Source organism: Strigops habroptila, chromosome 3 (genome assembly GCF_004027225.2).
Source record: "Strigops habroptila isolate Jane chromosome 3, bStrHab1.2.pri, whole genome shotgun sequence".
In the NCBI taxonomy this organism is placed as follows: domain Eukaryota; kingdom Metazoa; phylum Chordata; class Aves; order Psittaciformes; family Psittacidae; genus Strigops; species Strigops habroptila.
The window spans coordinates 72,459,470-72,485,706 of record NC_044279.2 but is presented as its reverse complement, the minus strand read 5'-3'; the positions used below and the strand labels follow the sequence as shown (position 1 = coordinate 72,485,706).

The following is a 26,237-nucleotide window of genomic DNA, read 5'->3' as shown; positions in this document are numbered from 1 at the left end:
GTAATTTCCTGTGTTTCAGTTTGTGCCCTTTACCTCTCATCCTCTCAATAAAAAGAGTCTGGCTTCATCTTTGAAGACAGAAAAAGAGTCTTTGAAGCCAGGAAAGAATCCAGCTTAATCTTTACTTATTATGGCAAAATATGAAAGCTCAGTATTTCATTAATGTCTCATATTACTTTCCTGAATCCCTTTCCAAGGATTGTTCTTGTACTGAGAGGTGTTTCTCAGACAGACATATTTAAGCTATTGTATTTTATTGTGGCCTACCTAGAAGTATAACATAGAGATTATTATTGTTTTAAAAGATTACCTGTAAAAAGTGTGTGCAGCTTTTAGGAAAAAATGGGATTTGACTATGGTGTGATTAGCTTTGGATCCTGTGAAAGAGCACTCACTAGTATTAAGCTTGGTGTTATCTTTTGGTTTTGTTAGCCAAATGGGAAGAAATCAGACGATTAATATTCCTGGACTTCGACTTTGATAAATATTTGGTTTAGCCTGCCATAATGTTGACTTTACAAGTTTCATACCCAATTCTTTCCTCTCCCTCTTTTTTTGAGGGTTAAGAAAAAAAAAAAAAAAGAAAAAAAGAAGAGGTGATTTAGTTACAAATTCTTTTCATGCTTTAAATAAATTATCAGCAGTCTCAACACTGTATGATCAAATTTAGCTGTAGAATCCAGTCTCTTAATCCTTCTAATTGTAGATGTTCTTTAAACCCTGGGAAAATAAGAAAATATAGAAAAAGCATCTTCTTCCCATGCTCTTGCCAATATTGCTTCAGACACACCCATGATTCAGTTCTCAATTCGTTTGGGTAATAATGAAGACTGTTCTTGCTGCTTCTTCCTGAGCAGTTACATTTTCTTTGTCATCTTTCTCAGATGAATCAAGACCAACCAAGCCAATCAAAGGTGAGTGATGGAAAAATGTGATAATGAACCAGGTGTTCAGTTTCATAGTTGAAGCATCTGAGGTTTTTCTAAAGCAGCTATCTATTTCCGAAAGTCAGCATCTCTTTCAGCTCATGGTTCGTGTTTTCCACAGCATCTGCTTCTGCCTGTCTCTTTCCCACATTATATATACTGCTTCTGTGTGTATTTTTTAAATTGATGTGTGCATCAATTATATAAATTCTTATGGGTAAAATTGGCTTGTTATTTGTTGCATTGCCAAGTGTCTTGCTTTTCAGGAACACATCTTCAGCAAACAGCTGTATTTCCTATTTGTTTATGTTTGCAGGACTGTTTGTCTATGTCTGTGTATGTTTGCAGGATTGAGAGAGGTGAATAATACACAGTAATTGTTATGTGATACAAAATGCATGAAGGAAAAGAAGAAACTATTAAAAGCAGGTACTTAGGAAACAATAAAGAAATCTGGGCATAGCTCGTTATTTTGCTTGTAGGGACAAGGTGTCCTTTCATTTCGTATATAACATGCCAGGTATGATAAATTTGAGGCTGCTTTCTGGCTTCTCAAAGGATCTTTGTCTCTTTTCCTTTTTTTTAGTACTTCACCTTTCTCTGTAACCTCCTTATTATATGGCATGAAACCAGATTCACTTCTCTTCCTACAGAATCTGGGGATAGGATTTTTGAGATTTTTACCTCCTTTTCTTCATGAGTGACTCACGTAGAGCTTGATTCTTTAGCTAACCTTATCTTTTCTAGACAACACAATAAAATCGACATTGTTATTGTCGATGACAAAGCTTCTTAGGAAGTTCTTGTCCCTGAGATCGTACTGTTCCTTAGATGGTTTGCTGCATTCTGTAGGTAGTCTCCCCTCACCCCACAAAGTACAGCAATATTAGAATCTCATAACTCAGGATAAAATTATTGCATCAGATGATATTTGGAAAATTATCTTTGTTGGAACAGGGTTTTAGAAATGAATAGTTACATTCAGAAGGCTTCATAGTTATCTCCTCTCTCTATGTTCTGAAGAAGCAATTATTCTTCACTGTATAGTATATTTTTCAATTTCTCTTCTTAAATTCTCATTTTTCAGCATTTATCATTAGCTCACTTTTTGTCATTCCAAGTCTTTTTGGTAGGAAAAACATAAATGGCTGTCATCCAAACTACTTTGTACTATTTAAACTGTTAGCTGTCCATGCCAGCCTCATCCTCCTTTTGTAACTTGCTAGTTGACTGGATCATTTTTCTGTTGCTCTTTTTTTTTTCCTTTTATTTGTTAACACTTTCTCATATTAAATGAAACCATGTCTTCCCAAAAGATTTGTTTAAAAAAAAAAAAAAAAAAAAAAGTAGTAAAAACTGAAAAGGAGAAAAATCCATATGTTAGAAAGATACGCATAATTAATCCAAATATTTTTGGCCAGAGTTGCAGACCAGTGAGTAATTTCCATGAGTCACTGGTCTAGCACTCTGGTGATGTGACTGGAGGACATGTTGGAGAAACCACAATGAAAGCCAGACTCTGCCTTGTTAAAGCTATTGGGAAATGTTCTCAATGTATTTCCCTGTGAGTGAAATAAAATCCTTCATTTGTCACTCCTCTCCTCAAAAAAAAAGCCCCACTACCCCCCAGAAAAACCAGTTGAGGTTGCTGTGAGTCTCATTGCATGTCTTTCATCATGGACACTTTTACGTCTTAATTCTGCGCCCCATACTTGAATTCCATCATAAAGTTTCTGTAATCTAAATGTTTTTTGTGACCAACTGAAACTCAGCCAGCTAAAGTGATCTACAGCTTTTTCCTCTGCAAGCTTCCTAAGTGGTGTGGCACTTCCTATCGTCATACATCAGTTGTCAACCTTCTGCACCCTAGGCTATACCCTTCCTGAAATTTGAATTTTCCTTAACTTCCATGAACTTCACTTCTCTTGTATTCCTCTTAATTCTTCAATCTTTCTATAAAGCTCTTTGCTTTTGTCTTGGAAGTTGATAATAGTTAGGTTATTGATAATTTCATGACACGTCTTCTTCTGATTTTCTTATTTTTATGTACCATTTCTTTTCTTTTACATAGATAATGCCACCTCTGGGCCAGGAAGAAACAAAATTGCCTCTTGTTGTTCTGTCTTTCTGTAGCACTTAGCCGAGCACCATTTTGGCCTGTGGTTAGAGCTCCTCTGGGATAGCAGCAAAAGTTGTTTTGTTATTCCTAATTAAAGTGTGTGGAAACCAGAATTAAAGCCTAGGAGTTTTTATGCACTTACACTAAAAGGTTCAGTGTATTACAGCCTGTTACAGAGCAGCAAAAGATACTGCAGGAATCTTGGTTAGTTAAATTCCTCTGTTGGTCTTCTGGAAAAAAATGCTTTTTCTTGCAAAACTTGACTTCTTTCTAAGTGAAGCAATAAACTCCATTGTGACTTTAAAAATACTTGTTTCTTGGTCAGAGGTCCCTTGGATAAAGCAATTGGTAGATGGAAAAATCTTCATACTGTGTCTGAGTCATCTCCTCATTCAAAAAACCCAAACCAAGTAATTCTGTGAGTAGCAGGACTTCTGAAGTTGACTTGCTGTGGCCACATATATGAGTGAATTATCCTGGCTAATATTTGAAGATGCCTTACTGCAGTGACACAAATCTGGTTCTCTTATAAGGCTGTTAGTTACTAACAGGTTTGACATTTCTACTCTCTGTCAAATCTATCTCAGATATATCCAGAAATCCAACCCTAACTATTCTATGAGTCTATGATTTCATGACTTAAAAATACTGAAACAGAGGGAGGAAAAGTATAGGGATCATAACATAAACATTATGATCTTAAGAGCCCAATTTTCTCAGGAAGCATAGATTAAAAATCCTCCAAGCCGAAACTATTTTTATTTCCTGCATTCTGTAAAAATATGCTTCACAGCTTTGCATAGATACAGTGTCTTGAGTTTGTGGAATTGTGTTATCCCATATCATGCTGATGTAGTCTGCCTGACCTTTGTTTCTGTGTTTATGTCAATCATTTACTTGTATTCATGGAGTCTAGTAATAACTACCAAAGTCAGCAAAGCTTCGAGTCAAATTAAGACTGTTCGTTTTTAAGTTACCATAACTATTATCACACCATGAAAACTGAAGAATAGGAAGGTAAAGCGTCTTCTGATGACATCCTCTTCTGGTGACATCCCAAAATCTTTGCCCTCTGGCCAGTCCATGATGACTTCTAGAATTCCTGGACGACTGGGATTTCCTACTCGAGCTCGTTCTGTAATTAGTGCGGCCCACTTACTCCATGTAGCATCAGTTGCATGATGTGTAGAGGAGACCCTGCCTTTGAACATCCAGTTAGACACGTAATTCTTGCTACAGAAGGAATATAATAAGCTTTCATGCTCCAAGCTTCTCTTCTGGGTCCAGGGATCAAGCTCCAAAGAGAGGACTCATGTATTGTTGCAGTCTTTCTCAGCGATTAGTCCATGCCATAGGGAAATGTCAAATGATGTGAGATTGCCAATATATCATTGTTTAATTTTCTACTACAGTGGCAATTTCAAAGTAGAAACAAATGCACATTAAATCACATGAAACATAAAAGATAAAAGATCGTTATCTGTGTGATTTGCAGAAAGCAAACCAAACTGACCACATCTAGTGTTAATATTGATCTAATAATTATATTTGAGTGTTTACTAGACCTCGGAATAACCAATCTTTCAGGAAACATCTGCAACCTACACCTCATACAAAATTAAATTAAACTAAGATTTTTAAACACCTTTATTTTAATTATCTGAAGTCCTAACCCTTTTCTAGTTTGAATTAAATTCTAATATGCCATACTTATGAGTACTGTACTGTGGGTTTGTTTTTATATTAGACTAATTTAAGCTATTTTAGACTAATTGGTCTGAATTTCCTTACTGTTTTCTTTCCTTGATGTAGTATTTTAAGAAGAATTGACCAGTTTTATTATGTATATAGTAGCTCTTTATATTTAACGTAATTTGTATGTTTGCGTCAGAGATAAGTCAGTTGTTAGGATTTTAAATTGTCATGGTTTTGAATTGTGCATACCAGTATTGGTTTGTCATCTTTTTATGGGGATGGAGGGCAGGGACTGTCAACATATGAGACCTTTGACACCCAGAATATTGCTTTGGATTTCTCACCTCTGATAGTAATTTGAAACTTGTGTGTCCTTTCACTTCTTTTTTTCTGGGCTCCTTGCTATTAGCATAAAGTGGGAGGAACAGCGGTGGCCCCACAGTGCATTGTGTGCTTTTCGTTTGTCCATACCCTTACTTCTTGCAGAAATACTTTTCTCTTGGGACCTACTGCCTTCAAGTCTAGGGCTACAGGCAGTATTTGCCTGAAGACTTTGACTTCCTGGGCTTCAAGAAGGCAAAAGCCAGGCCCTCACCAGGTCACTTACAGTCCAGACTGCTGTGTCTTTCTTTCACTGGGAAGAACACCAGTTTGTGAAACTTCCTCACCCACCAGCTTTCCCTTTTTACCTTCTAATTTCTTTCAACTTAGGCAGTTAAACGTTGGAGGATATTGGCATTTCTACAAATAACTTGCTTTGGAAAGATACTGGGTGATCGGAAAATTTAAACCAGCATCTCGTGTCTTCTGTAGAGTTAAAATATTATAAAGCTTGAATATATGCATTTTACTTTGCAGATCCAGTCTTGCTTATGGAATTGTTGAAGATCTGAGGTCAATGAAAAAACATCTTTGCATGCAAAAAAGGATCCTTTTGGTTTATCTGTTTTAAAATCATCAAGCATGGCACTTAATGACTCACCTACAAGATTTCTTCACTGACATCTGAAGAACAAAGTGCTTTTCAACCTGTACTTCTGTAGCACTATGACTAACTGTAAAGGCAGATCTACCATCTCCAAAACAAACCACAAAGTTCACGACAGAGAACGTTTTGTAAACTGGACCATAAATCTTAATACAATTCAGTCTGATAAGTTTTTGAGGCTCCTTTTGAGTATGGTTCCTGTTGTTTACCAAATAAACCAGGATGAAAGACACAAGAAAATGAATGGTGTCTGGCAAGATGGATTACAACCAGCAGGACACAATTTTAATGTTAGATCTGAACAACACACAGAATACCATCACTTCTCAGAACCAAGTTTTCATGGTAGCAATGGACACAGCCCATCTAGCTGTAGCCCTAAATATGATGATTTTACCAGTTATAGTTACTGTGATGGAATGGACACTTCGGAAACAGATGCCATGTTGCAGGAAGACAACCTATCTAGTGACAGTAATGAAGATATCATTGTGGAAGGAAGTAGAAAGCAACCCAAAGAATCTAGTAGTATTATGGCATTACAGATACTCGTACCTTTTTTGCTAGCAGGGTTTGGAACTGTTTCTGCTGGCATGGTTTTGGATATTGTACAGGTTGGTATTTGCTTTGGAAGGTGTTTTTTTAGCAGGTATATGTGTATAATTCTAATACGTGTAATGTGTATAATTCTAATATGTGACACTGTAGATGTTTAGAATATTGAGGAGTACTTTGGTCTGTATGGTTCTGCTGTTATGAGCTCCTTTCTCCTAAACCTCATCTTAAACAGTTCAAATGTTTAATTTGGAACCATTCAAGTCTCGGTAAGTGTTGTTTCTTCGCCACAGTGAGCTGGTGAATAAAACCATTAACTTGTGCTTTAACTAAGGATAGAAATATCGTAATGATTCAAAATTCTGTTGACGCTAATAAATGTAAACATAGTGGGAGTTCTAATTAGCTGTAATTCCACAATACCTAGATGATCTTAAGGTCCTTTCCAACCCTAACTATTCTATGATTCTATAATACATAGGAGTTTGAAAAGATTTGAAGAATATATTGCATTATCTCATCTCCTTGAGTGCTTCAAGTCTATGCAATTTCTGTAATACTGTGTAGATTTGGTCCATGATAATGCATATGGTATATAAATATGTACATTACATTCATATGTTATATGAAATGGATATTAAGTGATTTACAGCTTTTTTGAATATTCAGGTGTAAGTAAATGACTTTTTTGTATAACATTAGGTATAATGAAAGCTATTACAAACATCGGTGGTGTGAACAGGGCTGCAAAGTGATGTCCACCTTGAAATATAATAGTAGTAGGTCCAGAGAATCCAGATTATCTTGGTTTGTGGTAGCAGATTTAGCTGATGATAGTTATTCAGGGCTAAAATGAAATAGAACTTTCTCTCAACTTTAAGGCTGAAGTTTAATAATACTTTTAAAACCTGTTTTGGAGTGTGATATCACTAAGACCCTACTGATACGGAATATTTTTAGGACTGGTTTCTAGTTTAACACAGTTGTAGATGTCAGCAGCTTTTCAGTGGATTTAAAAGTAACCGTTGCCTATGAAATAATTCTCTGTGCAGTGATATTTGAAGAAAATTCTGGAGACAGTAACAGTTAAGAAAGGTTTATTGGACTAGCTAATTTTCTTACCTTCTCTTTGCCTTTTGAAGGCTCCATTTACTTTTTATTTTTATCTAACTTGTATTTTTAAAACCTGAAATTTCTTATAAATACAAATCTCATGGATTCTCTCTTCCTGTATTCACAAAAAATACAAAAAATATATGAAATAACCACAATATTTAAAGTGAAAGACAATAGAGAAATTAATCTGTGTTTTTTCTTTTGTTTCATTCAGCTTTAGGGTTTTCTTTAGCTACATTTTAAGAGTTTACAAAGTTAAAGATGGGTAAGAGGTGACTGTCGCTCAAAATCCTGAGAGCAAGGGAAGCTTGGACTTTTATACATCAAGAAAAAGGAAAATAAAAATTGACATGCAAGCTTTACTGCTTCTTTACACTGCTTTACACCAATCTCATGCTTTGTTCATTTACATCTTTACCAATGTATTCTTCTTACAAGTGCTTTGTTTATACATGGTTAATATATGGTTTGCTGCGTGATACAGCATAATGATCAGCCAAAAGAGGCAGTTGTGTCTACTGCCACTACTGGCTTCAAACCAAATGTTTCACTTTGTCTTCCTTCCTCTTAGAGGAATGTGTTTGTATAGCTGTTTTTTGAGCTGGACTGGGATGTATCTTCATTTTTGCTTCTATATTACTTTCAATCGTTATTGGTTTCCAGTCTAGCTCACTATGAATGAGAAAGATGTGACACAAAGGTAAGAATAAAGTGTCAGAACTACCTTTTTTCACCTCAAACTAATCCTTAAACTGTGATGTCAGTGAAGCAGGATTTTGCAATGTGACAGAACACGTTTTGAAAATGAAGATTTGAAGACAATAACACATTCTGAGCTTGTTGTTTACAAACCATTTCATGGCTATTCTTTCCTAGTGGTAAATAGATATATAACTTCACATACAGGTAATTCTTAGATCTTGTTTACATTTGAGAACCAAATCCTTTTAAGTAAAATAATCATAGAATCATAGAATGGTTTGCGTTGGAAAGGGCATTAGGATCATCTAGTTCCAACCCCCTGCCATGGGCAGGGAAATAAAAACTTGAATGATTGCAAATCCCTTAATACAAAGGCATTTTACAGTTTTGTTTAGTTGAAGTTGGTCAGCGATTACAAATTAATTTGTAATGGATTGACAGACATACAAGATAGCACAGAATTTCAGTGCTGAGAAGTCAGCAGAGAAAAAATAAAAGAAGAGCTTGCTTTATAAAATCTGGGTTTTGGAAAATTGTATTTTTCTTAATTTTACTCTTAGAAGGAAACGAATAAAGATCAGCTTTTTTCACTTACAGGCTCTGTTCACTTCACAACTAATTCCTTGCTGGTTTTATGTGAGGTTTTTACTCAGCTGGAAGAGAAAAGATGAAAAAATTATTGTAAATTAAGAGCAGTATTCAAGAGCAGTCATAGTACCTGATACTATTTTAAAGTCATGAAAAAACCCCAGCTTTTAATTAATGACATCTTAAGGCCAGGTTTTGTATATCTTCCTTTTGGTATTCTCATCTTTGAAGTAGTAATATGCAGTCATAAATCTGTTTTATCTAAATAGGTAACAGTTCCGGCTTTAGACTTTTAGGTCTAATATAAAAAGATTGTTGGTTTGTTGGGTTTGGTTTTTTTTAGAGGATTAAGTTATGGGTTACAGAAGTTTTTGAATATTTTGCAGATGGTTTAATTTTTTGATTTAGTATTTCCCACTGTATCCTTTATACAGCATTGGGATGTGTTCAAGAATGTTACTGAAGTTTTTATCTTGGTTCCTGCACTTCTTGGTCTCAAAGGAAATTTGGAAATGACGTTGGCATCCCGACTGTCAACGGCTGTAAGTAACTTTCTCTTCCTCTTCGCTCTTCAGATATATGTTGTAAATATTTTGAAAGGAAAGCAAACACATTTATAACACATAGACATAAACATAAACATCTTATGTTTATGTTTTAATCTGACTGTTAGGAGGGCTCTTTAAATCTGTTATTAATTTGGCAAAGTTAAAAAGTTGACCTTCTTCTAATCTCCACGCGTCAAAATTTTACTTCTTCAAGTCTCCTCTGAGTCATCATTCAGAACAGATGAAGTAGATTTTTCAGCTTTACATGTGTATTCTGTGAGGTTGATAGAGCTCTTTGGCCTTGAGGGGCTTTGAATAGGCTAATAAAATGTGCACATTTTGAACACATTTTTCTGAAGACCACTTGTGTGGCACCAAAATAAAGCATTGCTAACATTGCTATTCCAGACTTTTGTTGATCAAATGGTAAGAAACTCTCTTGTAGCTTTCTGGTTAAATAGTTTTACTCCTTTTTTGTTGTGATGTTTTTTTGGGCGGAGGGGGTCTGCTTATTTTTTGCGGGTCAGCACTGTAACATAGCATAACTAGTTTTTTTCTATGTCTTCTTTCTTACGTATTTGTCATAGTTCTTTTCTATGTCTCAGGGGATGGTCCATCCCTTAATTTTTCTAGCCTAAGCAAGCTAGATTACATTACCGTATATCTTTTGTGTTTGTGTGAATGTTCTAATAACATGGCTAAACCATTTCTGGTGCTGGAACTGTGTATCTCTGGAAGACAATGCCTAATGCAATGTTTCTCCTTGGTAAGATAATTTTTCCATACTTCAGTAAGGCCCCCACTTTCTGCCTGTTCCTGCCTGATTCAGTCTTTCTAGAAAACATTTGGTCAAAGGTGTATATATAACTCCAGATGAGACCTTATTATGGTTTTGTAGAATAGCATATCCCTATTTCCTCAAAAACTGCTCTTGAAACTTTATAGGTTTGTATGTACTTATTTGCCTAGCAGTGTCAGGTACTGACCTCACAGTCACTTTGTGATTAATGACTATGTCCTAGTATTTGTCCTTTTGTGTTATTTCCAGCTGTCAGTCCTGTCTTCTGCAAGAAATATTATTAGTCCATAAGTGCATGACCTTGTATTTCTACTGTTGAATTTCATCTGTTTTCATTGCTGCAGTCCTCAAAGACATTCAGATTTTGTACAATATTACAATGGTTTGTATTGACAAGGTCTCTCAGTTTTCTGTCGTTAATAAATGTCATTGCCATATTATATTGAGTTATTGCCCAAATGCACACTGTGATGGACATAGCCTTAGAAGTCCTATGAAGGTTTGCTTGTGTCATGCCCGTTATAGAAATCAATTATTTTTGTCCCATATCCATTCTTTCATGCACAAAAATTGGCATGTTTTGTTGTACCTTTATCAATGGCAGTCTTAGCTCTTCAGTCTTGTTTTGTTTGGTGCTTTTCTGAGTATTCTTACTGTTTCTTAACAATATTTTGTGTTTAAACCTTACTGCCTTTACTGTCAGGCATGGATACTTTTGTCTTTTACCTTACTTTTTTTGCTGCTGACCTGTTGCTTAATTTGTTCATGACTGGTACAGTTCGTGGCCTGAGGGTTGAAAGTGCTTGTATTGCATAGTGAAAAATCAGCGAAGTCCAAGATCTACCAGTGCCTTACTGAAGGCTTAAAAAAAGAGGGTCAGAATCAGTTCCACCACTTCTGCTTCAGTTAATAGGATCTTTAATTCTTTGTCTCAATTGAGCTTATGACCTTTGCCAGATCATGACTCCAGAACTTCTTCTCTGGGCCAGTCAGTGGCTGATTTCCCCATCCTCACCAATATCATTTCATTTGTGAACCTCACAGCATTCAGGAAACATTTTGAAAACGGTCGTGCAGACCTTTGTTATGCTCTGGGAATCCTGACTTCAATTCTTATTATCCATCAACTGTTACCAAAGTCTCCCTCTCACAGACGCAGATAAAGGATACTGGAGTTTCCACAACACTGGCTGCATGTTCAGTGGTTAACTAAAGTTGGCATCATGAGGTTCAGGCCATTCAGCTCAGCCCAAAATTGCATTCTTAAGAGTATCCCAGTAACTGTGTGGTAACATGATCTGTAGATGTCTTCAACATGATTTTTCAGAGCCATTTGAAGCCGAAACTCCTACCAAGACTCAAACAGTCTATTCTGGGTGGGCTTAGTCTGAGCAGTGTTGCTAGTGCCATTTACCACTGCCATTAAGTCTCACCAAGATAGAAATCTGTGAGTGCTTCAGAGGTTTTTACTCAAGCATGCCATGAAGGCTTCCTTTCACCCCTGTGCCAGAAGCTGTCATAAGTCTGTCTTGGCCAAATGAGGTTAGCCAGCGCTGTTCACATCCTTTTACCATAAAGGTTAATTAACTGGCGAAGAAGAGGTCAGTGAAGTGTACATTTCTTCAGACAGTTCTGTCTGGCATGTGGGAGTTCCAGTTTCTTTTCATTGCTCTAAGTCACAGTCACGGCACCACTGGCACCAAGCTACTTCTCAGCTTTGCATCAACAAACGTGTGGGGTTTTCTTTTTTTGTTGTTTGTTCTCTAATGCCTCTAATTTCCTTGTATGACCTGTTTTCTTCAACAATCATGGCAGACCCTGGACTAAGTTACACAGGTTATTGAAATACTTTCTGGGACTTCCTTAGTCATATTGTAAGTTCATTGGGAATCCTTCACAGGGAGGAGGGAGAGGCTTGTCACAGTTCAGTGAATGTTCTCTCTTTTGCCAATGGTGGCTCTAATTTTTTCTAGTTGGTGAAGAGTTCATTAGGAAATGTAGTGGAGTGTGTGTATGTACATGTGCACAACACAGTGGAGATTTAAGAGAACAATACTGTACAAAATAAGAACTGTACAGGTAAGTCATTATCAAGATAATGCTAATGAGATAATATTTAGTTTTTATATGTAAAAAAACCCCCCACCCAATAAAAAAACAAACAGGAAAAAAGAAATTTATTTTGCAAAGAACCTTCCAGTTTTCTTATGTATCATCTTTTTACACTCAACACCAGTCGCTATGTGCACAGATCTGAGAGCTGGATAGCCAGCCATATCCCTGCTAGTGCTACTGCAAAGGCAAACAAATACACAAGACCTCTGTAATGTTTCTGATCAGTCGTTAAACACAAACAAAAAAGTAAACAAACCAAAATCCTGTGGAAACCTACTACATGTTACATGTAGCTTCTCACAGGTGACAGCTTGGGCTTAATTGCCAGATATGAATTTGAACTCCAGGTCAGTTGCCTTGATTGCTCTACTTCCCCCAGGTTTTAAAAAGAGGTGCTGTGTTACACTGTATCATTGCTTACTGGAGAGTTTAATCAAAAAGCTTACCACTAGACCTGCAATTTTCATGTCAGTTCTCTCAGACCTCTATGAAATAGGTTATTCTGACCTTTGCATTCTTCGCACTGATTTCATTGACCCTTTACTCAATTTAGCCATCTAATCTTTGGTCTTGTCTTCCTCATACCACGTGAAAACAGAAAAGAGTGTTAATTCAGAACATATCTAAACAGCTATTTGGAGGCAGTTGTATGATTAATCTTCTCTTCTCTGACCTAGATTTGCACTAGGTGGCTCCCCAACAGCTACTGTCTTTACAGTAAATGCAAGACTGTGCCCCTGTGAATAGCTTTACCCTTTAAGGAGGAAATTTCTAACACAAGTTCAGCATTGGAGCTAATTCTTACCCTTTTTGCCCAGTTCGCTTACAATTGCATCTGAATTTGTACACACATCTATGCTTTTGGGGCTGTAAGCTAATTATCTTTACTTCATTGTAATTATGTAGTCAGCCAAAAAGTAAAGTCTTGTTAGCAAGTTTCTGTTACCCATAATGCATATGGTTTCAAGTGTTGTCTGATTACCTTCATTCATGTTGTTGCCCAGATTCCTACTTTAGCTGCTTCTTACTGGTCACAACTATTAGACCTTGCATTTCTACTGCTGAATTTCCCGTCCACTTTAGAATCAGTCTCATTGCAGGAGGAGTGGATTAGATGAACTTTAAAGGTCCCTTCCAACCCAAACTATTCTATGATTCTATGATTTCACTAAATTTGTCTCAAGACTGTGTTTTTAGTCTACCTCAGAGCATAGCTTGTACTTCTTTTTGGTGCTAATGTTAATGTAAGCTCTTCTCCCTCTGCCCACTGCTGTGCCTGCATCACTGTGTGTGGTATACTTAGGTCAACTGTCCATTCAAGCACAATATTTATGTTGTGTCTTTTATATTTTTCAGCTTTATGCTGTAGATTGGGTCACTCTTATTGTCTCAGTTCACACTTACTTTTTCTTCCTTTTTTTTTTTTCATTTTTTAAGAGGAAGTATAAAACAAAAACCCAACACCAAGACACCATTCATCCAGTCATTCCTGTAAACTTGCAAACTCTTGTTTTGACTGTGTATTATCAGGATTATGCATTAGCAATATGACTTTACAGACCTTTTGTTTAGGTCCACCTATTCCACAGTATCACAATAAACTTGATTTTACTTTATGGAAATCTGCAGCTGAAAGGAGTGGTCCTGCTCTTTCTTTTTCTACCTTCCAAACTCTAAGAGCATTTGTGCATGGTTGCATGCACTTTTCACTCCCTCAAAAAAAGCATTTTCCGTAAAACCAGCAAGCAAATTTAAGTTGCCATGAACTCACGCATGGAATGGGTAGATCTGGTTCAAGAAAACATGAACATGTAGCTGATACTAGAGGAGAGAAGAACTATGCCATTTGGCAGCAGCTCACTTTAGGCTGGATTAAACATGTTGCAAGATTACTGTTTTACCAGGGATTTTTTTGGGTACTGTTCCAAAACTTCTTCAAAGGAGAAAAAGAGTGAAGCTCTCTGCATGGCCTGCCATTTTGTCCATTTAGCATATATCTGTAAGGACGCAAAGAAGATTTTTACCTGCACTTCCTTAAATATTGCTGTAAAATTTAAACTTAATGCATGTATTTGCAGAGATTTGACTGTACTTTGAATACTGTAAAGTGTTTATAGTGTAGATTGAGATAAAGTGTCTTATTATATTTCTAAGTTTTGACGTTAGCATTTCTTTTAATACTTTGTTACTTGCAAGTCACTAATATCACAAAATGGAACAAAATGAAAAAAAAAAAAAGGAAGTAAAACCTACTGGAAAGAAATCAAAAGATGAAAAATATAGGCATTAAGACTTCCTGTGTTTTGAGAAGTATGTTATATTATAAATTAGTATTCTGTGGAAAAAACCACTAAAATTTATGCTCAACACGTAAAAAATAATTCAGTTATCTCAAAAAGGAAGTTATTTTTAAATGTAGTCACACTGCAGTGGTATGTACTGTTCTTCAGATCTTGTCCTCAAAAAAACTCAAAAACTCAAAAAAAAAACCCTCAAAAAAACCCCCTCAAACTCAGAAAAAAAAAGTAGAAGTAGGAAATATGTTATAAAAAACTGTATATATATTGTGCCATTTCTTAGAATGATTTATTGACTGTTTTTCCAATTGCTGCCTTAGGTTTAGACTTACAGCATCGGAAGTCTTTAGCTATTTTGTATAATACAAAACGGTATTAGATGTGGTTTCTGACCTTCTGTAAGCACTTCCTGTTTATGCAGATAGTTTCATTGCAATCAATTAACACACTTGCATGAGAGTGCGTGTGTCCACACACACGTGTATCTACACATTTTTCTATTGGCTTATGGAATTTAAGGACCATAGAAACAAATTCAGTTTAAAGTGACCGCACACTGTTAAGTTTCCTTTCCAGCCATTGATCTAATTGCTGGTGGTGCTTGGACATTCCTGGAATGTGAGGTGACTAGAGTATCTTGCATGGTAAAGCAAATATTAAACAAGTTACCGTGTAAAACTGCATCAAGTTTAGCTACTTTTGGATAGTTTCTGTAAGTACAATTTAAAATCAACAGCAATACTTGACTTGAAATAAGTACAGCTTGGCTTTAGCTTGCTTTCAAAATGTCTCTTTTCTTTGTCTGAGTTGAATTATTTGTGGGTTTCTGCCTTGTAAGTGCATTTTCAAGTAATACAATTGTAAATTGTCTGAAATTCCTTTGTAATTTTGACAGGTAAATGTTGGAAAAATGGATTCTCCCATTGAGAAATGGAACCTAATAATTGGCAATTTGGCCTTAAAACAGGTAAATAGAGTGGATTTATTTGATTAACTCTTGGACTTTTTCAGTAACTTTGTTATTGAAAACGTCAGTAAGTATGGAGATGGACAGTGTCAATGGGAGACTAGCTCTACTACACTGGCTCATACTTAGTGTACAATATTTGCATGACCATTTTATTGGAACAGTGTAGTTCTCTAAAACAGTATGAGCTTATATTTATCAGATAAAGAGGTAAAGTATTCTATGTAACTGTACCAAGGGTATTTCCTTTCTAATTTTTCTGAGAGAGGATCTGAAGATGATTAAATAAAAATTGCAGATTTGGCAAAACCTTTTAAATTTGACCTCTCAAATGCTTTCAGTACTGTATTTGCATTGGATTCAATGTTTAAAGAATGTGACAGAACTTTTGGATGATAAACAATATTTTAAATAATAAATATAAATAATAATAAATAATAAAAATAAATAATATAAATAATAAACAATATTTTAAATAGCTGAGTCATTTGAGGAAAGGAGTGCTTGTTCTCCAAAGCAACTATTTCTTAAGATTAAGAACTATTTTATGTTCATATGTTACAATACAACATGCTCAAAAAATAGGTGAAAAGTTTATGTTCTGACTTCACTGTTTTAAGGGGCTTGGGAGCCTCTTTAGGCATTGGCTTCTGGTAAATCCTCAGCTCTTTTCCCTGATTTTACTTTTGTTATTCTTGAGTCTCTGGGATGCTGGTAAAGCCTTTTCTGCTAGCGTAAGATTTTTCTTCTTGATCGTCCAAGGTTATCATCATCTCTACAAAATGGATGAGCGTGTTCACTTTGCACCTTGCAAAGAAAGACAAAGAGGAGGAAAAAATAACAGAAAATTATTCTGTAGCCTTCTTAAGTCTATCAGTTATTTTAAGAAATGTTCACTTTTTTCTTTTCCAGGTTCAGGCAACAGTAGTTGGTTTTTTGGCAGCAGTGGCTGCAGTTATATTGGGCTGGATTCCAGAGGGCAAATACCGCTTTGATCATTCTGTTCTTCTGTGTTCTAGCAGCGTAGCAACTGCCTTCATAGCTTCTCTTTTACAAGGTAAAAGGAGTATATATGTTACCTTTTTACAGTTTTTTAGTTTTCTGTTGACACTGAATGTACATTACTTTGCTATTCCTCAGAAGTTCAAATCCAGTAAGGTATAATACATCTGAAACACAGCTGAGAAATAGGATGCCCTTTTGCAGTTTCCATATAGGTCTGCATATTGTATTACATCCTTTAAAAAGGTTTTGATTTGTATGACCTCCTGAGCATATCTAAACCAAAAAGTATGGGTTTTAGCTTTTACCTAATATGATAAGGAACTTTTTCTCCGTGCTTTCTATATTCATTAATGTACAAAATATATTCTTAGTACTGAACAGGTAGAACTTAGTTGTAATTAAACTCAAGTGAGCCTGCATTTTAGCTCAGCTGAATCCAAAGTTCCTGGTTGCCCATGGTGCTTCTATGTTAGTTTGTGCTCTGCTTTGTACCTGAAGTGAACAAATTGGCTTGTTATGTGAAGGGTTTGGGCCAAGTTCAATTCCCCCTCTGCAAACAGTGCCAATGTCTGTCTGGAGCCATATGGCGTGACGCATTTAATCTTTTCTTCCCAATTGTCAGGAAACATTTAAGCACAAAAGATGTTACTTGATGGACATGAGGAGGGGTGGGAAGTACCTCTACTTGTGATATATTCTTAATGAAAATACTTAGTCGATAGTCTTAGTAGTAATAAATCAAGTAAAATGTTTAACTTCCTTTTTTTACTAATTTGATATGCTTACTTGTGTGAAAATTACAGAATTATTAAAGTTTTGCATGGAATTAAGAACACACACTCTTTTAAATTACTACAAAGCCATTGAGTTTGATCATGCACAGAATTAAGAGCAGCAAAAGAACTGGGGAACAAGTGTGTTATTTCTGTTTCTCATGTATAATTTGGACATGAAGAGAAACTTTTGTTGGTGTCTGATGATGGGCCACCATGGGATATCACTTTCTAAGCTTCATCCTCCTGCATGTGAAACAGGTGCTTTTGAAATATCATGATCCTATGGGATTATTTCAGTTCTTTATTTTGAGAATTTCGTGCAGCATAACTCTTTAGGCAGTTTCACTGCAAGTGAACTCCTTATGTAGCCTACAATACAAAAGACTGCAAAAATACATGAAAATTATAATACCAAATCAAAAATTATTTAAAATAACATAAAGGATAGTATACATAGTTGAATCTCTTATGTATAGTGTATGATGAGAAGGCAATTACTTGGTTAATACCAAAGAAGACTTTTAGTAACAATGTGAATTTTATTTTTAGTAGACACTTGCATTCTTCAGGGAAATTCCTCTTTAAAAGGTAGTGTTGCTGTTTATAGGAAAAAAATAGAAACCAACATCCCTAAATTAATTGTTTTAACTGTGTAACAAGTAACATTATTATAGGTTGTCTTGGTTTTAATTTGTGATGTAGCTTCTTGACATTCGGTGCTGAGTCTGTGACTGAAAATCTTGCACCATATCAGATGTCAAAGTATTTAATCTTATGTTGTTTTCAGCCTAGTGTAATTTAAATTTCAGTCAGCAAAAGCTAATAGAGTGTGGAAATAATACACTGCATATTTTATACTTCAGGAAATGGCTGATACAATTTCTATAGTGTTAATTCTAATCATAAGCAAAACAGTTCATTGTGCAGATGGTTCTTCATTTTTTTGTGTGTGCTTACTGTATTTTTTAAACCTCATTTTTAAAAACAGCTTAAACTAAAAAATACAGACATTAGTTAGATAAGAACAATCATCCTGGGGCAAAACCACTGACTTCTTATTTATTAAGTTTGAAATTGCCATCATCTTGGAATTTTCTGTGGAGTTACAATAGTAGATATGGTTACTGCACTGTCTTCTTTGTTGACTCTAGGAATAATAATGGTTGGAGTTATTGTTGGATCAAAGAAGACTGGTATTAATCCTGACAATGTTGCCACTCCTATAGCAGCAAGTTTTGGAGATCTTATCACTCTTGCTATACTAGCATGGATAAGTCAGGGTCTTTATACTTGCCTTGGTAAGTATGTTTCTAAGTGTGTATGCCTCCCTAGGAATCTCTTTCGGGTTAGGAAGGTGGGGAGAGAGAGGTTCAGAACACCTTTTAGTTTGACTGACTTTTTTTGTCAACATTTATACTGTTGAGTGATAAATCTTTGGTTGTAATATTATGCCATGATCTTTTTAGAAGTCACTAACCACAGTCTTAGCACAATCTACTAATATCTGAGAGATTCTTATGGTATCACAGTCAATCTACATGTGAATTAGAAATGGTAGTTGCTGAATTTACTCTGCTTCCTTGAGGGGAAGGGAAGCTGTCTTCACACAAGTTTCCTTGAATGCCCACCCCTAAATCAAATATTTGCTTTCCAGACTCCTTTTAAATTGTTCTCCCCTTGCACTGAGGGGAAGGAGTTGAATTGGCTATCTTGATAAGCTGCTGGGAGAGGAATTCTGCTTTGAGAAAATGTCTTTGTTAAATTGTGGTATTAGACACCATTGAAATACCTCTTGAGCTGCAGCTACGCCCCGAAATCAAAGTAAAAATAATTTATGTAATCGGAGTAACAATAGCAGGTCAAGAACAAGTGTGTATTCAAAGAAGTGAAGCCTGATTTTAGATAGATTTGTGCTTTGTGATTGCTAGGACATTTAAATGAGTTAAAGACTATGTGAGTTCCTTCTGATTCCTTCCATGTGCTTTTCAGCTCCCATTGCAATACCTTCTTGTTTCCTCATCTCCCCTACTCCAGCTTCCAATACCAGTTTCTTAAGCTCTTTCTTATCTCCTGTTTCCCTCACAGTGTGACACTTCCATGTCTCCTGCCTTTTCCCTGCACCTTTGCTTGATTTTACCAGCGTTTCCTTCTGCTTTTCAGCAAATGAAGTAACCACGTCCAGCTTTTCCAAATAATGGTTCCACCGTCTTCTGTTTTGTTTTGTTTTGTCTTACAAATTTGGTGTCTATATTTTGAACATATTCTGCTAATTTAGCTGTAGCTTTCTTTAGAACAGCAGATCTGCCATGAAAGATGAAAAAATGTGTAACCACACTGAATAGCTAAGCAGCAAAGGAGAGGCTTTTGTTGACTACTGACTACAGAGGGCAGTGATTTAGTCCTACTTCATGCACTTCCGTTCTGTCTGGCTTCTTGGTGACAGTTTTTTGCTCTTTACTTACTTACTTTCCCATTAATAGCTACGAACAGGTGAATTACATGTAAACAGCTCCGAACTAATTTTCTTATGAATGACTTTTTTTTCCAGTTCTTCTCTTCCACTAGTTATTTGCATGTTTTTATAGTCCCTTTGAAACTGTTTCTCTGATTCCTAGGACCAGTATTGTCTAAAGCCTACTCTCTTAAAGCGACAGATCACTGATGAAACTTCATCATTACAGTGTCCACTAAAAATGAATATGCCTATAGTTATTATTATCGAAGCATGCTCAGATAGTAACTGATGTAATGAAATGCTTGATTGTCACAAAGGAGATGTAAGCTTGGAAAATGAGAATGAGGAACTAAAAAATCAGTCTTTTTCTTCCCGATTCTTCATCTCCTTCATGAAGAAACAGCGTGAAAACATTTCTTCACAGGAGAAGAATGTTCATCTCCTCTATAAACAATACTTTATTGTTAAATAAACAATGTATAAAACTAAGTTATTGCCGCAACTGACTCCTTCCACACAAACTCTTTGAAGTATATTGTGTTTTAACTATAGGATACCACAGGCCAAATCTTGTGTTGTCCATGATTATTTTACCAGGCATGTTGGTATCACCACATACATTCTTCAGCTGTGCTCATTGTTCAAGCCCTTTTATGTAAAAATTTGAGCCGTTCTGTGTAAGTATTGCAACTTCAGAAAAGGTATCTAGTAAGACTTAAGCTACCTTGGTGTGCCTTGCCATTTTGTTTCCTAGTTTTTAACTGATGGTACGGTATTTTCAGTATTTGATTTTTCATACTTAGAAAGTGTTGACATGATGTCAGCGTAAGTATATCAGTGTGCAATACAGCCATTTTTAATGTTTTCTGTATTTTTGTTAAAACTTCAATTGTAATGTTTATTTTATAACTATATTTAAATAATTTATATTCTATTTTAATAAAAAACCTTATTTATCTAATACTTCATTTGAATACTTCTTTTAGGGAAGTTTATAGACTTACATTGAAAACAAAATTGGTAAAGATTTTTTTGACCACTCTTCTTTCGTCCTGATAAGAAAAAGAGAGGAAGCTTCTATTCTTATTAAATTTGGTGTTTTCAGCTAATGCTAGGGCTGGGATAATAATTAGTTTAGCTTATTAGAGCCTGTTTATCTAGATTTATTGCTATACTCCAAAATCTTATTAGACTGGAACACTGGGTTATTCTGCTTAATTTCAGGTCCCAACAATTGATATGTTTGATTGGAATTCAGGTAAAAAGTAGAGCTTATGCTAGTCAATTACATGTCAGGGAAGTTGGTATACTAGCTAGATGGAAAGCAGTTTGCTAGGAGAGAGTTAGCTGGGAGTATTGGCGTATACCAGCTATCTGGTAGGTGTGGAGTTGGAAGCATTTGCCAAATTTGTGTTAACACTGAGATTAGATTTGGGGCTAGAGTTATGGTTAAATTTTTTTCTAGTCAAGACCGTGTTTGATTTAAAATAATTAATGCTAGACTTCAGGCTTCAAATGTTAACTAGTAACTATTTCAAATGAAGTTTCTTAGAAACTTATGTCCTATAGGTCAAACTTCATTTTGGGTTTTAAAATTTTCCCTTGTAAACTACATTGTAGTGAATATGCCAGTGATTTTTTAATTGTTTCCTAAATCTTTCCCCTACAAATATTAGTTCCTTATGTTTCTTATGCATTGTAATGTTTTCTACATAATTGCTTAAGTTGAACCCATATGATTCAAAGACAGTAAATCCTTAAAACTGAGTCTTACTGTTTTTAAACAGCTTCCTCTACTCCTTTCCATTTTTTTAAAATTGTGGCCACAGGCAAAACTTAGTTACATGTGCTGGTGTTATAATAGTAGCTGGATTTTAATAGTGGCTACATTTGTCATTTGTAAATAAACAACATATTATTTTGTGACTATATCTAGTACTGCTTCCTATGCTTTATATAAATTATAGATAACATGTTTCTCTTGTTTTAAGTAACTAATTACTACTAATATTTCCATTTCTCCTAAACTATGGATGGGGTTTTTTTAATCTAAAAACCCAACCAAACAAAACCCACTCAACTCCTAGAAGAAGATGGGAAAAGAACCTTGGACTTATTTTTTCTTTTCACGCATTTCCAGAAATTTACACCTCTAGTTGAAGATGGCCTGATGTTTCTCAGAGGAATGAAAAAAGATGTAGAGCCAGCTTGAACTGATTTTTTGCTATTTTTACAACTTTCATGGCCATTCACATTTTAGTAAGCCACTGCAGTTGAAAAGTAGATCCCACACATGTGTAGGGGGAAGGATTACTACTCTCAAGTATAAGTATGCTTCTAAGAGTTACTCCCAATTTTCTTTCTGTGTGGTCTTCTGGAAATATTTCTGTTTTGGTGATACATACAGTTATCTAGTTATCGCTAAAGTAGCTGCTTCTGCTCTTTATATTTTTCAGTGTCTTTGTATTTCTTTCTCTTAGGAAGCAGAGAGTCTTTCTGAAGTAAGAACATGCCACAAAGCTCTTGGAAATGTGTGGTTTCCAAGATGCATGTATTTGAACTATGAAATAGTAACAAGGAATAAAAATACGGAGTAGCTTCAGCTCAGGAGAGGTATATAAAGTTGTGGATGGCAGGGAAGTGGCATTCAGAAAATGACTAGGCAACAGGTTAAAAAAAACAAAATAGAAACTCCTTTATAAAATATGTGATTAGGATGTGAAACTTACTGCCATAATGTAATCAGAGGACCAAAGTGATTTTCAAAAACTATTTGGATAAATTAATCAGAGAAGAGACCATTGAGGACTATTGAACAGACAGATGAAGTTGGAAACTTGAGTGATAAAATCCCTGAGGCAAACAGCAGCAGAAGCTGGCAGAGCACACTCCAAACTTGTAATTTTCTTTTCTTCTTTGCGCAAGCCTGAACTGTTGACCATAGTCAGATACAAGATACTGGACTAGACAAGACCTTTGGCCTCTCCCAGCATGGATGTTCTTATGTTCTTTTTGTCATTTCCCTGCTTTCTCAATGCTAGAATAGCAAGCACAATGGGAATGTTATTAAGAAATCCACAAGTTATGAGCTAGTAATGAAACAGGTGGGATCCACTTTTGAACTGCATTCTGAGATATTTTCCCCCTATGATTTATTAGCCTAATTACTCAAATATACTGGGACAAAAGTGCAAGATTGAGACTGCTCTCTGAATGGGAAGAACTATTTTCAGATAACAAGACTGGAATGGGGGGGATATTATTTATGTACAAGTTTTATGCTTCTCTGTAACAGAGCTATACACTTGTGCTCAGCCTTTAGTTTGATAGGATGCTTCATGGCATTCCCAGAACAGTCAGGGAAAAAGGACTGGGGGTCTCATTTTTACCTAGGCTAGGGCCAAGTCAAACATCTTGTTTGGCCACTATTATGTATATAATTTCTTCAAAGTTTATCTGAGTGCTTTAAAAATAATGGCAAATCTATCAAACACGGGGATTTAAATAGTAAGGGTGAACAGTTGTGTCTTTAACTGCCTAAAAAGAACGGCATCTATGAGTCGTTGTTAAATAGTTGGGGAAAGCACTAGAGGGCTCCCCAGGACCGTCGTAGAGCACGGCTCCTGTTCCTCGAACAGAACACGGGGAGTGCTCTGGAATAGGGAAACCCAGTATATTAAATGTGGAGGTCAGTGTTGCTTGTCATTTGTTGGTAATGATCTGAAGATTTCATTTAAAGCTTTCCTCTTTTCTTACAGAATGTGGCTTAAATATACACATGTATCTCTTGTGCATGTTGGATCCAGGTTGAGAAGACAAATTGTGATTCGTATTATTATGTGATATGTGAGTCACATTAATATTTTCAGGTTCCTACCAGTTGCTTTGAAATAGTTTATTTCCAATTTGCCTCTAATTTCTACTAGAGGTTGCATTGTTTTCAGTGGCTCTGCAGTGAACAGTATGTCACGGTAGATACCCTGCACAAGGAGCAAAACACAAAGAATCTGAGTTCTCTGAACTAGATTAATTTATATCACTGTTTATTAAAGGAATAGGGGCTTAAAGTAAATGAAGATTAATAGGGACTCGGTTGAGAACCTTGTGTCTTTCCTCTTCCCTCCTTCCTTTTTTAATTTAGGGTTACAGTCAGAAGTTCATTGAAGAGTTGAATGCTTTTAGGAGTTGATCTTACACCCTGGGATGATACAAATTCTATAGCAGAACCAAGTTGAGCAAGATTCCTTTCACCATGTAAGCTACCTGCTATAAATCTATTAAAACTGAAGTGAGCCCTAAAAGAGGAGTCCTTTATTCCCTCTTCCCATTCTCCAGCTGTTGCAGAAGACATTTGCTTGTTCTTCGAAGAGGAACCTTAAAAGATGCATCTTAAAGCTAACATCTTTTTAGATTCTTATAATAAGGTGTGATAAAAGTAGTCTCCCAGAGCTAAAAAATAAAGTCCTGTGCTCTGTTCCCGAGAGTTATTTAGACTGGTTAAGAGTTAGAGTAGTTTCACTAGTCCTGTAGGTAACTGGAGCCTCAGTTGTGACAGATTCTGTAATGTAATTCTAACCTATTATTTGCTTCTACAGTTGTGTTTTTAATTCAGCTTCATAGACAGGCAGTAGAATTTAAAGTTTTGGTAGGGAGCAACTGCCTTGCCTTAATTTTTATATAAATTTTGTCTTTAAAAGCCTGGGCAGGCACAATTTCAGTTGTCTGATCTAGAACTTGCAAACAGATTAAATATATATAGAATCATAGAATAGTTAGGGTTGGAAAGGACCTTAAGATCATCTAGTTCCAACCCCCCTGCCATGTTGCCCAAGACTCTGTCCAACCTGGCCTTGAACGCTGCCAGGGATGGAGCATTTTCTCCTTGTTTAGCAGCATGGGGATGGTTGCTGACCTGTTTATTTATTATCATTCCCGAAGCACTTTATAACAAAGAATCCCAATAAAGTCCTAGTATATTATCATAGCAGAAGGGGTTTTTAAAGGAAAATAATCTAAGCTCTGGCTGTGTCATGTCCTTGGAGATCCCTCACTCCTGAGAGCGACTTCTGGCTTTTGTTCTTTTCAAGAAGAAACTTCTGACAGTATTGCAACAATGGGGTAGCTTTTATAATCCATTTGATGACCAACTCTACTTAAAGAACTCAGGTATAAAATCTGTTCTGTAAGTTTTCTCTGTACTTATCTCCACGGTGAAATGAAGACATTTATACATACTAAAATGCTAAACAGTAAGGCCAAAAAATTTAACTCCTCTCACTTGCTGTTGACTCAGAGGAACAAAGCTAAGCCATTTGCTGAGGAGTCCTGAAAGTCCTATTTCAATGTGTAAAAAATACGACTGGTTGCAGTTTGTTTCATGTATCTCTTTTTCATGTATATTTTTTCATGTATATCTTTTCATGTGTATCTTTTTCAAAAGATAGCCTTTTATATCACTCTGCACTTTGGTTTTATTGTCATAAAATACATATTCACCCTCTTGAAAGTTCGTCTAACTTTTGCTTTGTTTGCTGCAAAAATTACAGCTTCTGTCATTTTATGGATGGAAATTTCCTTTTTTTCCTGTAGCTGCTGTTAACTAACTTAAAACATGTTGAATTCAGCCACTGAAAGATTGGATAATCAGCCATGGGTTAGTCATGTTTTCCAAGATTTGTAAAGCTGCCCTTGCTTCTGGCTGCTCGCTGAGTTCTGAAATGGTCCTGTTGCACTGCAGATATAACTAAAATAAATATAATTTATAATTCATGAATCATTATACACTAGCGAGACTGTCTTCTCATATTTTCTTTTCTTTTTTTTTTAAACTTCTAACAAAACATTTCTATGGCAGGATGATATGTGTATGTATATTTTATATTTTAAATAGTTATTATTTATTTAGAAGTTACCCATTAAATAATTCTTGGTTAGTGTTCATTGTTCATTTGCTGGACTGATTTCAGTTTTATTTATATGCACTTTTCTTTTTTCCCGAGAAGAAAGGAATTATATACTTTACTTATTTCTTTGTAATTCTTGGACTAAATTCTTGGACTAGCTCTCCAAGCTTGGAGACTGGTGCATAGTCTCCCTTTTTTCATGAACACATTCTAGCAAGTTCTTTAGTTGTTAGTGGAATTAAAAAAGAAATTATTGTAAAAGGGATAGGTTTTTTTAACTTTATTTTCCTTTCCTGTGTTGGCACACATCCTGTAATAAAGAGTACAGTGGGCTAATAGTTGATGAACAAGTGAAACAATATAAAAAAGTAATGATTAATTAGGGTAGTGCTCACCATTGCATCTGTGTTTTGCTGTTCAGTGTTTGTTTGCAACAGAGGATCTTTGCTGACTAGCAGACTTTACTGTTTAATCAAATTGGCAACCTCTCCAAAAATGTTGCGAAGACTTGGAACTGATTTTGTGCCCTTTTGTATTTTACTAAATATACTATGTTAGAGCTATTCTCTCATTCTTCTCACTGACCTTTAAATCGATTATGGGCATCTTGTACGTACTAATGCCTCACCTTGGTTCCATGTGAGAGAAACAGATAGGGAAAAAGAAAAAGTAGCAGGGATACG

At 35.7% G+C, this 26,237-nt stretch overlaps 1 protein-coding gene across 3 annotated transcripts in view; it reads left to right on the top strand.

Moving 5' to 3' along the window:
- SLC41A2 (solute carrier family 41 member 2) overlaps positions 1-26,237 on the top strand; it is a 51,913-nt gene that overhangs the window by 2,674 nt on the left and 23,002 nt on the right. For 2 of the 3 annotated variants that reach the window (XM_030478079.1, XM_030478082.1), the window contains 5 exons: positions 5,599-6,342; positions 9,124-9,231; positions 15,344-15,415; positions 16,328-16,472; positions 18,348-18,494. In XM_030478079.1, the coding sequence (XP_030333939.1) occupies positions 5,788-6,342; positions 9,124-9,231; positions 15,344-15,415; positions 16,328-16,472; positions 18,348-18,494 (1,027 nt within the window). In that variant the 5' untranslated portion in view covers positions 5,599-5,787. Of the gene's footprint in view, positions 1-884; positions 915-5,598; positions 6,343-9,123; positions 9,232-15,343; positions 15,416-16,327; positions 16,473-18,347; positions 18,495-26,237 lie in introns of all 3 variants that reach the window. The other variant, XM_030478080.1, reaches the window with a different exon arrangement.